The sequence below is a fragment of the Anthonomus grandis genome, chromosome 6 (genome assembly GCF_022605725.1).
Source record: "Anthonomus grandis grandis chromosome 6, icAntGran1.3, whole genome shotgun sequence".
Classification (NCBI taxonomy): Eukaryota; Metazoa; Arthropoda; class Insecta; order Coleoptera; family Curculionidae; genus Anthonomus; species Anthonomus grandis.
Window position 1 is genome coordinate 31,248,953 of NC_065551.1, and position 14,327 is coordinate 31,263,279.

The 14,327-nt window shown below is 29.7% G+C and overlaps 1 protein-coding gene across 4 annotated transcripts in view; it reads right to left on the reverse strand.

Moving 5' to 3' along the window:
- Nucleotides 1-13,051, reverse strand: part of LOC126737113 (uncharacterized) — a 59,286-nt gene extending 46,235 nt beyond the window's left edge. For 2 of the 4 annotated variants that reach the window (XR_007660884.1, XM_050441846.1), the window contains exons 1-2: nt 12,910-13,048; nt 5,174-5,271 (exon numbers count right to left, since the gene is read on the reverse strand). Coding sequence is in view for 1 of the 4 variants with exons in the window: in XM_050441846.1 (XP_050297803.1) it covers nt 5,174-5,244 (71 nt within the window). In the remaining 3 variants the exon portion in view is untranslated. Of the gene's footprint in view, nt 1-5,173; nt 5,272-12,909 lie in introns of all 4 variants that reach the window. The other 2 variants (XR_007660883.1, XR_007660882.1) reach the window with 2 other exon arrangements.
- Between the last annotated feature and the right edge of the window lie 1,276 nt (nt 13,052-14,327).

Genomic DNA, 14,327 nt, shown 5'->3' on the forward strand with positions numbered 1-14,327 from the left:
ACAAGTTTATTTTCCATCAAAGAAGAAGAAGAAGAAGAAGAAGGAGCAGTAAATAAAAATTATAAATTGTATATTTTTTTCTATTTATCAGTATTTTCTTTATATAATAGTAGGTATATTTTTATAGGTTTAAGTATATATGTATATGTGTATTATAATTTTTTATGTAAGTTTTAGGCAAATATTTGTAAAAACACAACCTCATAAGTTTCTTGCAGTTTCTTCTTATAAGTATTAATCAAAACTGCGAATTGTAAATTAGTATTTTAGCATAAAATAATTAAGTTTCTTTTGAAATCAGTCATATACATGTCTTTGGTATGGTACATTTATATAATAGTATAACTAATTAAATCCATGGTGTTTTCACTTACCAAAATAATAAGGTATAAAAGTTATTTAAAAAAATATGTACTTATTTCAAAAAGATTAATAACATTTATATATTTATTAATTTTTTTCCATTTATTTATTTTTTCCAAATATACAATACCCTATTATTTAAGTTGGGCTTTTCCTTTTGATATGTCCACATATAGAGAACTTAAAAAAATAATAGTTATTTGTATAACAAAAGGAAGCAAAGTGAACAATTTCCTTACGTGGATGAAGTTTTATCCAGCAAAAGCATCCACAGTGAGGAAATGACACTGCTCCTACAGTATTCATATAATGTTTTCTACTTTCATTCTTATTAATAAGCACAATTTAATGTAAAAAATTAATTTTATAAAAAATAATAAGCAAGATATACTCAAATAAAAAAATTCAATTAGGCAGGGAAATAAAATTAAAAATTTTCTTATAAGGTAGTAGCAAAATAAATTTCTCAAATAAAACTTTCTCAAAAATAAACTATAGTAATTTTATATAATATCCAAAATCAAATAAATCCATGTCCGCCCAAAGAAATTTTTTTAAATATTTATTCAAAAAAAATAATTAATTTTCCATTCCATTAGATCGTTCAACCAAACTGCATTTTTTTAATACTTACATTGGGGTAACTAATAGCGGATTTACTGCACACGGCAACTCATTGACACATAAAGAATGTTTGCTAAAATATAATGAATTTAAAAGATCTTCTTCCGTCGGTGGCGTAGTTTTTTAAACAGTTTTTTAAATCTGGCGCCAAAATAAGGATATAATAATAATAATAATAATAAAAAGTTTTTATTTGCCAGCATACAATAAAAAACATATATATCACAATAATCCTAAAACAATATCTGGTAAATAAAGGAGTATTGGTAAGCAACTAAGTGCCAATTCTCCCCCAATATCCTATTAAACTAGAAAAAAAAAATCGAGACAAAATAGAGTAACTATTATAAGTAGCACGCTAAAATAATTCATATATATAGGTTTAAAACGTTGTTACTTAAAGACAAAAACAAAATAAATTTATATAGCTCGAGAACAGAACAAAACAAATAATTAAAATAGTTTCATTCGCGACCATTTCTCAAAATGAAATGAAATAAAATAAAACATATTAAATATTTAAAAAAAAATAAAAATAATAAAAATTGTACTTAACAAACTTAAAATCTTAATACCATGTAGATCATACTCGCTGAGCCTGACTTGAAAACAATATATTCCACGTGCTTTTCCTATACCAATCAAAAGAAAACGAATAGTCGACAACATTATCCATAGCCACAGCCACATTGTAGGTAAAAGACCTTTTAAATAATTCTTTTCTATGTCTTGGTATAGTTATGGTGTCTTAAATTTAAATTGTGAATGTCGGTTCGAAATGTTAGTCTATCAAAAAGATACTCTGGAATTTTCTCCTTTTTTTTGTAGAATAAACCTGTTCTGCATACTAAGCTACCTAATTTCTGTAAGCTTGTGTGAAATCGGGTTTGGACCAGAAATTTTAAAGATCTAGCTAGGCAGCTATTCTGAACCTTTTGTACTCTGTTTCGATCAGCATAATCTAAACATGGGCTACAAAAATTAAAATGAGATAAGACTAGAGACTCGCAAAGCATGGTTTTTATTTTTTTACTTAAGCAATGTCTTTGTCCATAAATAATTTTTAATAATTTATAGGCTTTCTTTAATAATAATGAAATGTGATCTTTGATTCTCAGCCTTTTATCTAATAAAATACCTAAACTTTTGCAACTGGTCTTAGAAGGAATCGTATTGCCATCAATAGATATGGTTACTATATGGAAGATACTCCTCACCAAAGATCAAAAAAGCTGACTTAGATTTTAAATAAATATTTTGTAAATCTGAATTAAGATTTTTAATTGCATTACCATACTCAGATTTTTTAAAAGAAATATAGGGTTGCGTATCGTCTGCGTATAAGTGATAATCACAAAAACTTAGACAAGAGTAAAAGCTTGCAGTATATAAAAGGGGTCCTAAAATACTACCCTGAGGAACGCCTTGCTCAACCGGAAGTGATAAAGAAAGGCTATTATTAAGTTTGACTTGCTGTGTTCTACATGAAAGATACGAGAAAATTAGATTACATGAATTGTCGGAAAAACCAAAAAAATTACGAATAGAAACTGAAATTTTATGATTGATAAGATCAAATGCCTTCGTATAGTCCAGCAGTATGCAGCAGTATGTCGTCCGTCACTGCGGTCATTGCTCATTATCGTATATAGCTGTCCCACTCTTTTTTATTTAGATTCTATGAAATGTCTCCTTCCCTCTTACAACAAAACATCCGTAAACAGTCATTTTAATTTTGAGAAATCAAATTATAGCACTAGTGTTGGGCGATGTTCATTGATGTTTTCTTATCGATGGTTGATATTTTGACATCGTTGTCAAAGCATTGTAATTTTCTTATTAATTGTTTATGATCAAATCCTTTTTAATTTTTTATCATTTCTTCAAACAAAAATGACCAATTATAATTATTGGAAATTTGTTTTTATTTTGCTTATTTGCTCAGAAAGAATCATTAAACGATATCGAGGTTTTCACTTAATATATAATGATCGAATACTAATGGGCAAAATTAAATACTTTAGGGAATTGAATATTACTCGATTTCTGTATTCAACTATAGTCCCATTACTACTCTCACATATATAACAGGGGATTCCCTTGTTACATCTGTACTATTCTGCTATTAGTGAATATCAGTTTATAGATTGTTCAATAAGTTTAGTTCCATCGCTTTAAAAACAATTAGGTTGATCATTTGATGATGGCGATTGTTGATTAGATTTGTGATTTATTTGGACGTTAATTACAATATTAGGTAAGTTACGTCAAAACTCTTATTAATCTAGATGTTTTTATTTACATTAGAAAGAATAAATAAGAAAGAGTATAATATTATATAATGAAAATTGAATTTCTTGATCAACCAGATCAACCAACTCTTGAACTTGAAACTCTCACAAAAAAAAATAATACAGCAACATAATGCAAAATCATCAATTAAAAGAAAAAAAGGCATACATATCCATAAAAATAGCGCTAAACATAAATTTATAATAGGTGATATATAAAATAAATTCAAATTAGCGAAAGAAGCAAATATTTGCTTAAATAAATAATTTAATTGCATCACTAAAAGGCTGATTATTAAAAAACATTTCGAACGTCAGATTAATATGGTATTTTTATCTTTGCAGACATAAGAAAATGCCACCTAAAATTAAACAATGGCAGTATTTTAGAAGGTGCAAATCAACACTTCTGAAAACACAACAAATTTAAAATGCCACCTTCAAGCAATGCACAATTTAGAAAAATTCTGTGGTCTTCCTTTACAACTTACAATAAATAAAACTAAAACTGATAATGTGGTTTTTTCAACTTCATCTGATTCCAATGAAACTATGGCTGTTAAACTTATGACTACCAATACGGGAATTATTGTAGATTCTGATAGTGACGATATGTATGCAGATACAGATATTGAAACCTATATAGCTACAACTCATAAGAGTGAGAGCACAGGGACATCCTTTTCTTCAAAGTTGTCACAGAGAGAAATAACAGAGAAGTTAAAGGGTAGTCAATGTCCCACCCATCACTTAGCAAAATTGCAAAATCGTAACCCATTTCTCACTTTTGTTCTTACACTTGCACTCGCCAGTTTCAAAAGTTATTTTAATACTTAATTATGAAAATGCCATGCCATCGCCAATATCTATATTCGATTCAAAGCTTTTACTATTTATTTTTCAATTTAATACAATAATTACAATATAATTCCCTGTGCAATATTGTGATGATACTTCTATTCCCTTTTTTCCGGATTAAAGCCGATCATGCAACAGCGAACGTTTTAACACTTTAATCCCCATTGATAATGAATTTAAAACATTGTTTATTCGTGATTAATTCTGTTATATTAAAACGTGAGATTCAGGCGAATGAAAATATAAACAGGACAGAATAGTGCCACGTGTAGAGTAGCCAATTAGAGCAAGGTACACTTCTGACCAACAGCGCCAAGGTGGCAATCTTCAATTTTGCATCACCTCATTTGGGAAGCGCGGGATCAGTCTTCTTACCTCTAGTCTCCTTGCGGCGTCGCTTGTGGTAGCGACTAGGAATGTACTTACAATCAATATTGATTTATGGAATTCATTATATCTAATTTTCTTACAACCCAATTTGACATCCAGTTTAAAAATATGCAAACAGGTGATGGAAAGGTGGATGTAGCCTGTTATTTTTTAAATTAGAAAATATGATTGTATTTGTAAAAGTCTAAAGACAATAGGTCAGGTCTTTGTTATTCATCAGAACTAGTCTGCAGGTTCTGATGAACCAATAAAGGGACTAGCATATCCTCTTCTAGTTTCCTGCAACTCACGACGTAGCTCTATACTACAGCGAAACCGTGCTACTGCTCATAGTGATATGAATTTATCTCTGTTTTCATGCTGTTTTATTTAAAATGTTGCTTATACAAAATATGGAGATTATATTTCCATATACTTAAAACCAGGCAGGGGAACATGAAAAACTAAATAACTATAGATCCAATTTTGGCAATCTATAAACACAATTCCATACAAGTACTTTTGTATTTTTTTGTTATAGATACCTTTTTTTGTGATAAATTACTAAGAAGTCTGGAAAACTTGAGCAAATTTGTTGGTTCTTATTCCCAGGGGTTTCTGATATCTGATATAATCTTATATTCGGGGCTCGTTCTATATTCACTTACCGTTGATGAAAATATCTCTGATGCTGACTATAGCCGAATGGCATTCTGGGTGGCCCGAACCCTCTCTGCATTTGGTTTTGAAATTATACCGGTTGAAGCTGAAATAAAGTAAAAATCGTTTTAGTTCTTTAAATACCATTAATCGGTTATCCAAAAATATAATCGAAAACTTTGATCTTAACTTAGTCATGATGTTGAATCACTACCATCCTCTAATATCATGGCATAGTGGGGCAAGTTCTTATTTACTTGCTATATTTTACATGAACTCAAATTGCTATACCTACACTTTTCTAATTGTATTGAAAAGAGGAGATGAGTGGTGATAAAAAGTCTGTAACTGATCAAAGTCTACATCCAACTTTCCCTTATATATGAAAATAATATGACCATATCTGTTCCGTTTTATGAAGGATTCAGTATTAAAATAACTGCAACGTTTATTACCTAGTGTAATGGACTTTCTGAAAAAGATGCACTGAACGTTTGTTTACTACTATATTTGTATATTACTTAAATATTATTGAGAGATTAAGATTTGTAGTGCACTAAGTCTATGAGAATACCACTGCTATGTACTTTTACAATTGAATATATATAGCGTAAATTATCAACAGGTACCACCAATAACATCGTAATGAGGTACGACTTACAATCAAGTAAACAACTTGATTGTTTACTCCTTGATTAACAAAACAACTTAATTATTCTTAATCTTAAACTAATGTAACCACTTATCATAGGAATGATTTTATTTAATGTTAATTGAGGAGCAGCCAAGTGAAAAAATTACATATTTCATATTTCAGATAGGCCCGTAGTCGTAGATACCGTTTTATTATTTACAAATTAAAAGTGGCCCAATTGACCTTTCTCTCTTAGTACATTTGGGCCGGCACACTGGATTTACATAACATGTAGCAGAAAAGTGGCCTGAGTGACAGTTGGTCTAGCAGTTGGGCCAGTTTGACTTTTGAAAAGTTGTCGTTTTCGTTGTCAGTGTTTTTCTATTTTGTCGAGTGTAAACGGAAAATAAATATTTTATTATAACAATTTTTGCAAATCTGTTGATGTGCTAGCACAGGTAAGTTAGAAATATTAAGTTTACGTATGGCATGCATGTAATAAGCTAAGAATAACATTTAAAAAAAAAAACCTGAAAATAAAAACAAATTACAAGGAGTGACTTGGCTTCGGCTTATCGTAACCATAAGTTATAAGATAATTTTGATTTGTTTCAGGGGAAAATGTCAGATATTTCTAGCATAGCCGAACCCAGTGAATTTGACATAGACTCTGGTTCGGATTTTCACCCGCCCACGGATGACGAGTCCGAAAGTGATTCTGGAGAGTCGATTCAGAACATTGCACCTAATGCCAACATCGTGGAGGAAAAAAAAGGTAGAAAAAGAAAGACAAAACATGAAGGTTGGAAAAGGCAAAAAAGTAAAGTTGCAAGAAACTCCGGAAAATCTTACCTTAACTACAGGGGGAACGAAGTTGCAGAAGAAACTTTTTTTAACGGAGAATGCAATTGGTCCAGACAATGCCACTTGTTACTAAGTATCCAGGAGAGAAAACGCATCTTCGAGAATTTTTACAGTTTATCAAACTTCAATTTACAGACATCTTATATCAATGACCAAGTAACAGTATCTAATAAGGGTCGTTTCACGTATTCTCAAGATCCAAACAAACGTAGTAATACACGTATTTATAAACTGCCCAAAGAAACTAGAGATGAAGTTATTGTCTGTGAACTTTTTTGTTTAAATGCTTTGAGGGTTTTTGAGCTCTAATTAATAAAACGAGGGGTGGCAAGCATACTACACCGCCTATAGATAGAAGAGGTAAGCATCCCCCCAAAAACAAAACTAATCAGGTGGATATTGATAATGTTAAACATTTTGTCAACAAATTTGCCAAGTATAAATCGCACTACAGCAGGGTTAAAAATCCAAACCGGGAATATCTTTCACCAGATTTAAACATAAGCAAATTATACAACTTGTATTTACAAAGTGATGAGTGTGAACAGAAAGTGTCAAAATTTGTGTTTTCAAAAATTTTTAACGAAGAGTTTAATCTTCATTTCCGGTATCCTGCAACTGATACGTGCAAAAAATGTGATTCTATGAAGGTAAAAATAAATAGTTTAACTGGCGAAGATAAAAGAAAAGTGGAAATGGAAAAAGAACTTCATTTACGCAAGGCAGAAGCAGCTCGAAATGGAATGCGAGAAGATCCAAAACAAGATCCAAATTCCACAACGACCATTGCATTTGATCTTATGAAGACATTACCTACGCCTAATATTTCTACAGGGATAGCCTACTACAAAAGGCAGTTATGGACATATTGTTTAGGTATCCATAACCTAACTACAAACCAGGCACACATGTACCTCTGGCATGAGGGAATTGCATCACATGGACCTCAAGAAATAGGCTCATGTATCATGCATTATGTACAAACTCCCAATTTAATTATGTACAGCGACCAGTGCGGAGGCCAGAATAGAAACATAAAAATGGCTGCAATTTGTGCGTACATTACTTATTCGGATAACTTCAGTCCGAAAGTTATCGATCACAACCAAGTGTGACCAAGATTTTGGCCTGATTGAAAAGCAAAAACGCTACTTCTAAGACATTTTTTTGCCAGATGATTGGATTAAAGTAATTTTAAGTGCCAAAAAGACCAATAAATTTAAAGTAGTAAAGATGACAAGTGGTGACTTTAGAAGTACAGTGAATTTGGAAAAACTTTTAACCAATCGAAAAAAAGGAGAAGAAAATGTAAAAGTCGAATGGCTAAAAATTCAGTGGCTAAAGTTTAAATCCGAGGAACCTTTTAATATTTATTTCAAATATTCTAATAATGATGCCGCTCTTTTCTACAATGTGAATGTCACTAAAAAACTCACAGAGCTTTAACAGATGAGACAGGATGCCTTCCAGTTAGATGTTTTGTATCCCAGAGGCCGACCTATCGAAAAATTGAAGTATAAAGACCTTTAAGGACTTCTGTGGTATATACCCCCAATCGCCCATGAATTTTATAATAATTTGACAACCAATTGTGAGAATGCTGTTTATGAAGATATTGCGACACAAGAACAAGACGTTGAGGCTCAAGTGCTATAATTTGATTTTTTTTTAATAATTTTAAAGGGCAGAGTGGCCCAACTGGTTTTTTTTACAGAAAAATAATGTTTTTTGAAATTATTTTGTTCCAATATAATGTTATGTGCCATATTATTATTATTAAAGTTGTAAACTTATAATAAATAAATCTTTTACGATACAAATTTCCGTTTGACTTTTTATAAAAATATTTATAATGTCAATTATCTCAAAACTCCTTTTTTGCACTTGGGCCACTTTGCTGGCTCAATTGTGAAACAAGATAATACATTTTGATGGAAAAAATTAAAATGTTTTAATTAACTAAAAAAAAATAAATATTAATGTTTTAGATAGTACTTAATTAGCACTTATTTAGTACTTAATAAATTATGATAATAAAAATATAGGTATATATGTATGTTCAAATAGTATTATTGTGGGTAGGTATATTACACATAAAACAATATAGAAAATCTCGAAAAATTTTGATAGGAGTATTATTAATTCTATCAAGATAGCATAAATCAACATAACATTAAGATAAGACCATAAACATCAAATTAATAATGCAAAGTTTACACAAATATCAATACTAAAGTATGACTTCCTGAAAAAGATAAAGAATTCGTGAGCAACTATTTTATCTTTTGATTGTAAATATACAATATTGTAAGTATATGTAATTAAAGTCATGTATCCGAATATTACAGTATATAATGTAAGAATGATGCCGCTGCCGGTGACATTAGTCCACAAACCATAATTAATGAATTACTTATTAATGCTATGTAAGAACCCTTACCTTGTAATTTATTGCAAATATTTGACAAAACACCAATATAAAAACGAGACGTAGGCACTACTTTTCACTAACCAGCCTACAGATTAACTGACCCAAGTAAAAAGTTCTTCAAAAGATAATTTATGAATATTATGATTATTAAGTGACTTTTTAGGTTTGACTCTTAAAGAAAATAAACTAAAAATTCACTGAAACCACGTCAACGTTTCTAAACATTTGATCCCGATATCGGGTTCCATAGGGTAATAAAATGTCTTACGTCTGCTGTATTTTATTTAGTTTTATGTTTTTTCTTAATATTTTTCAATAAAATTAAACATAGTTATTAGATAGTTTTTCAAAAACTTTATTTATTTTATAATTTTATCTGAAATATGAAATTAAAATAAAATTTAAGCAATAGCGAGTCGCGTGACTCGGTTATTTATCAGGAGAAAATTTAATAAGGTATTTAGATTTATAAAGTGATTATTCAGCAACAGAACTCTTAAGAATGCAATTAACTAATTCATTAGATAAAATTTTAGTAATATAGACTTCGTCAACTGACTATCGGCAAAGTCGAAATAAATTAAAATACGCATTTTGCCTGGTGCTTTTGGCTATGGGCCATCATCAGTAATTTAAAATTAACATTCCAGAATGTAGATATATACTCAAGAAAAGATATTCTTAAAAAATACACAAAGTTTCATAAATATACAGAAATTATAAAATAATTAATAGCAGGTTGCTTACTTGAAGAAGTACTTTGCCCACTGAGTATTAACACGCGACTATATAGTGCTTACATTTATCGACAAAAAAGTGTTAAGTAAGTTAAAAGTAATTTCTGATTAGTGCGGACAATTTAATTCATTATGATGATGCACCTTTAATTATATATTTTTATATAGGTATGTCAAAATTAAGTCAAACCACAACACCTTATCTTGGGAACCAAGCAACGTAATTTGATACTATAACGACTAATGGAATACCCTTATAGTAATGCACTAAACATTTGAGATTTATAGGGACACTAAGGGTTCTTTCAAGTGGTTCCAAGTGGCAGAACTACGACTTTTGAATTTATTTCTTATATATACAGGGTGTTATAAAAATCGGTGCAAATATTTTAAGAGCGTATTCTGTTGAAGTCAAAATAAGACTTTTTTCCATATAAACAAGGGTACTTTCAGCAACTTATAAAATTGTAAAAAATTAAGAAGCGTACCGGTTAAAATTATAAATAAAAATTGTTTTTATTTAGTAAATGTAAGCGTAATTAAAATATTTAAACATATTTTCATACAGTGATAAAAAAACACTTTTTGATTTACGTAATGATAAAATAGCGTCCTTCAAGTTGCTGGATATATTTTAACGTTGGTTAAAGAAAGTAGTGAAAAAATAATTGGTTAAAAGCATGGGAATAAAACGTGGACAGGTAGTTCTTATAGTGTGTTTAGTTAGGATCGTTGGATTGTTAGAAAGACCAATTGATATCCAAGAACTAACAAACGTATTTCTAATATTTTATTCAATTTAAATCGTAAAAAAAATTTTATAAGATTTTAAAAAAATATAGAATATTTTTCTAGACCAGGAAAGTTTTTTCATCGACCTTTGAATTGTCTGGAAATTAGACAATGAAACCCTTTTTCATACCAATGGACTCCAAATAAAACCAATCAAATCTCTATTATCCCCATATAATAATCAGTGAGTCGACTAAAAAAAAATTTTTTTTTTAATTTATTTTTTATTTATTTATTTATTTATTTCCAAATTACAATTTAACCTATATTACTTTCCTTAATTCTAAAGCGTGTAAAGAAATAAATAATAAGTAAACCCCACTGAAACCAGTGGTTTGTGCGTGGGTTTAGAGTTATAACTTAAATTTACCCAATACCTAATAATAGCATTAATATATACAACAATAAGCAAACTTTATATTAATAATAAATGAGTGCCCCATTATATTAGGGATTATTTTTCCTGTTTTAATCTATCCCACTTAATGAATGTTTATGTTAGCGGTAAGTCTATATATCAAAATTTTATTGTAGTTTCTCCCTTCTTTTTCCCTTTTCTTTCTTTTTTTTTTCTTTTTTCTTTCCTTACCCCCGTAATACAATGAACGAATTCTCATGCATTGATCCCAATATTCACTATTATCTAACTTCAAAATTGTCTTGATTATTTTTGTTAATTAGGTTTAGAATCTATATAAGTTTATATACTTTATGCAAGCTGTTCTACCTTGCTCCAGTAACCATTTTTTAGGCCTGTTTTAAAAGATGGAATATATAAAATATTTCGTAAGTTCTGTGGAATGAAGCGGTATGTATACATGTGGTCCCAAGAATTGTAGGGATCTTTGCCCAATTCTTTTATATGTCCTGTCAGTTTTATTTATCTTATTATTTTTATGTCTAGTATTGTGATCGTGTGTAATGTTTTGTAGTTCGGTCCTCTTTTTGTGTTGCCTTGTTAGCATCTTAAAAGAAAAGATTTGGTGAATATCTATTAGCAGTTTTCTTTGTACAGTAAATCGCTTGGATATCGCCTTTCCTTGACAAACATTATTTTTAGAAAAAATGAAATGAAAATGAATGACTAAAATGAATAACTCTTCTTAGTGGCTTTTGAATTCAGTTGATAACATCACCTGTTATCAAAACTTTCATTGTTTATTACATCTGTATCTTTAGAAGTCCCTAGTTAATACTACAATGTAAAATCGGCTCCTAATAATGTAAATTAATTACTAATAATAACAGTTGCGCTATTAAATAAACTCGATAAATGAAACCATTAAAGACTCGTTACCAAAAAATGTAATGCCAATGGTTTATTGCCGCTTGATGGCTATCTTGTACCCTTTCTATAAATAATTTTAGATAGGTTATGTCAAAAATATGACAGTTGTACAATAAATGAAAAGATTTAGGGAGGGTTCCTTTAAACCTTTTTAATTCCCTATTACCCTATAGCAGCCTCACTATAGGTTTACAGGCACGGGTGGCTTGGCCGTAATAGGTTGAGTAAAGAACCACTTGATTGTAGAATTCAATACTGATTTATTCGCCCAAAACTACAACTATTTATATCAGTCTTAAACTAACAATTCGTGGTAATTTTCAAAACTAAGATGTTTTCTCTTTACAATACATTCCCAATGATAATACCTTGCAAATTGTTTTTTAAAAACTAAACAGTTCGTGATTCGGGTGACAGACCTATGTTTTTATAAACTATACTACGCACCTTGACGGACTAATATAAACAGTTTTATATACTTAAGTAAAAAATTGAATTTTTAAATTAATAAATTTAAAATTAAAAATGTCGATTAGACGATAAACGTCCACGTTCCTGAATTAATAAAGGTAATTTGGTATACAGCTTTAAAAAAGTATTGTTAATTATCGTAGATTTTATTTATTTAATATAGGAATAAAGTAAAAACATTTTAGACTAATATAAAAATGATTATACCGTAATAGCACCATAGTATATTTTTAATAATTGTTGGGTCGTAAATTGCTCAATCACCCAGGTTATGAAACACGTCAACATCTTTTCTTTTTATTAATACAAATTCAAGTTAAAGATTCATCGTGACATCATTCAGATACAAATTAAATATTCAAATCAGAGTAATTTCCGGTATAAACAGAAATTGTGGCTTGAAGGTTTTAAGATGATTTCTTGAGTTTTATGTTAGACAAACCATTTTGAAAACAATTACAAATTAATATAATATTTACAAAAAATACTGAACTAAAATAGTTATAAATATTTAAAGTAACACTTACTTAATAATCTGGTATTCCTGGATCATTTATCCGTTGATGGCTCAAGAGTCGACATGAAAGAAATACTAAACTTGACAGACACTAAGTTGTTTGAAGGTTGTCATGGTTTTCAACTAGCAGCACGTTTGATCAATTCTATAGATTACGCATTTATTTAATTATTTATATACAATTGTTTTATTGTGACCCAAAATACCTGCGAATGTTTAGTTAATAAAGTTATTTCTTATTTTTAGGTCAAAGTAGATTGGTGATCTGCCACAGGAGAGTTCTTACTATTAGGCGAAATTTTATGGACAAATTTATTATCATACGTTTATATTAGTGCACACGCATCCTTTTTATTTGTATAATACCCTGTAAGCAGATAATATGCTGAGTTATCATTTAAATACACGTGCAGGGTAATTGACATAAAAAATGCATTGTAAGTTATTGGTTATAGTGTGGTATATTACATTGTACTTCAACATGCAAGGAATTAGATTTAAACTAACTAAAACATCCAAAGGATTGATATTTTTATCATATTTGTCAATTTTAATTGAGGTGTGTTTAGCATATTTTCACTCGGAAGTGTTTAGCAATTGTATTTTTTATCATTAAAAATGTTAGTGTACGTCCGAAATATACAGGGTGTTTTTTATATATTGCGACAAAATTCAGGAACGTGTTCTTTGGACAAAAATTCGCAAAAAAGTTCCTATAAACATAGGTCCTAAACCTTTTAAATTTTGAGCTACAGGGTGGTAAAGTTTCAACAAAAAAATGATTTTTTTTCGATAACTTAAATACCCCTGTAGATATAACCGTGCATTTAACGGACAAAGTCCAAGGGATCAAAAATGTTGCAAATAAAACGAGAAATTTAAAAATATTTTTTAATACAAGAAAAACCTGTGGCGTACCATTTTTCTTTATAAAAGTATTCAGCGGAAAACCCGCACACACGCCACTGGAGAACATAAAAATGTTAAAAGTATGTTGGTAAATGGCTCTGGATACACAGACCTTGTATACCAATCTTTGGACAAATATCTACAGGGGTATTTAAGTTATCGAAAAAAAATCATTTTTTTGTTAAAACTTTACCACCGTGTAGCTCAAAATCTAAAAGGTTTAGGACCTATGTTTATAGGAACTTTTTTGCGAATTTTTATCCAAAGAACACTTTCCTGAATTTTGTCGCAATATATAAAAAACACCCTGTATAAAGGAAGAAAATGGAGATTTGTGGCATATGCAAAATTTATCATCCAAAAGCAAGACTACGAACTATTTAATACAACACACTAAGACAAATGAGGATCTTTAATAACTTTAGATTGAATATTAACTTATTATAGCAAAACACCATTATTAAACCTGCCTTCTAGATAAATGCCATATTTTAAAAATCTTCTTTGAACATTGTCCAG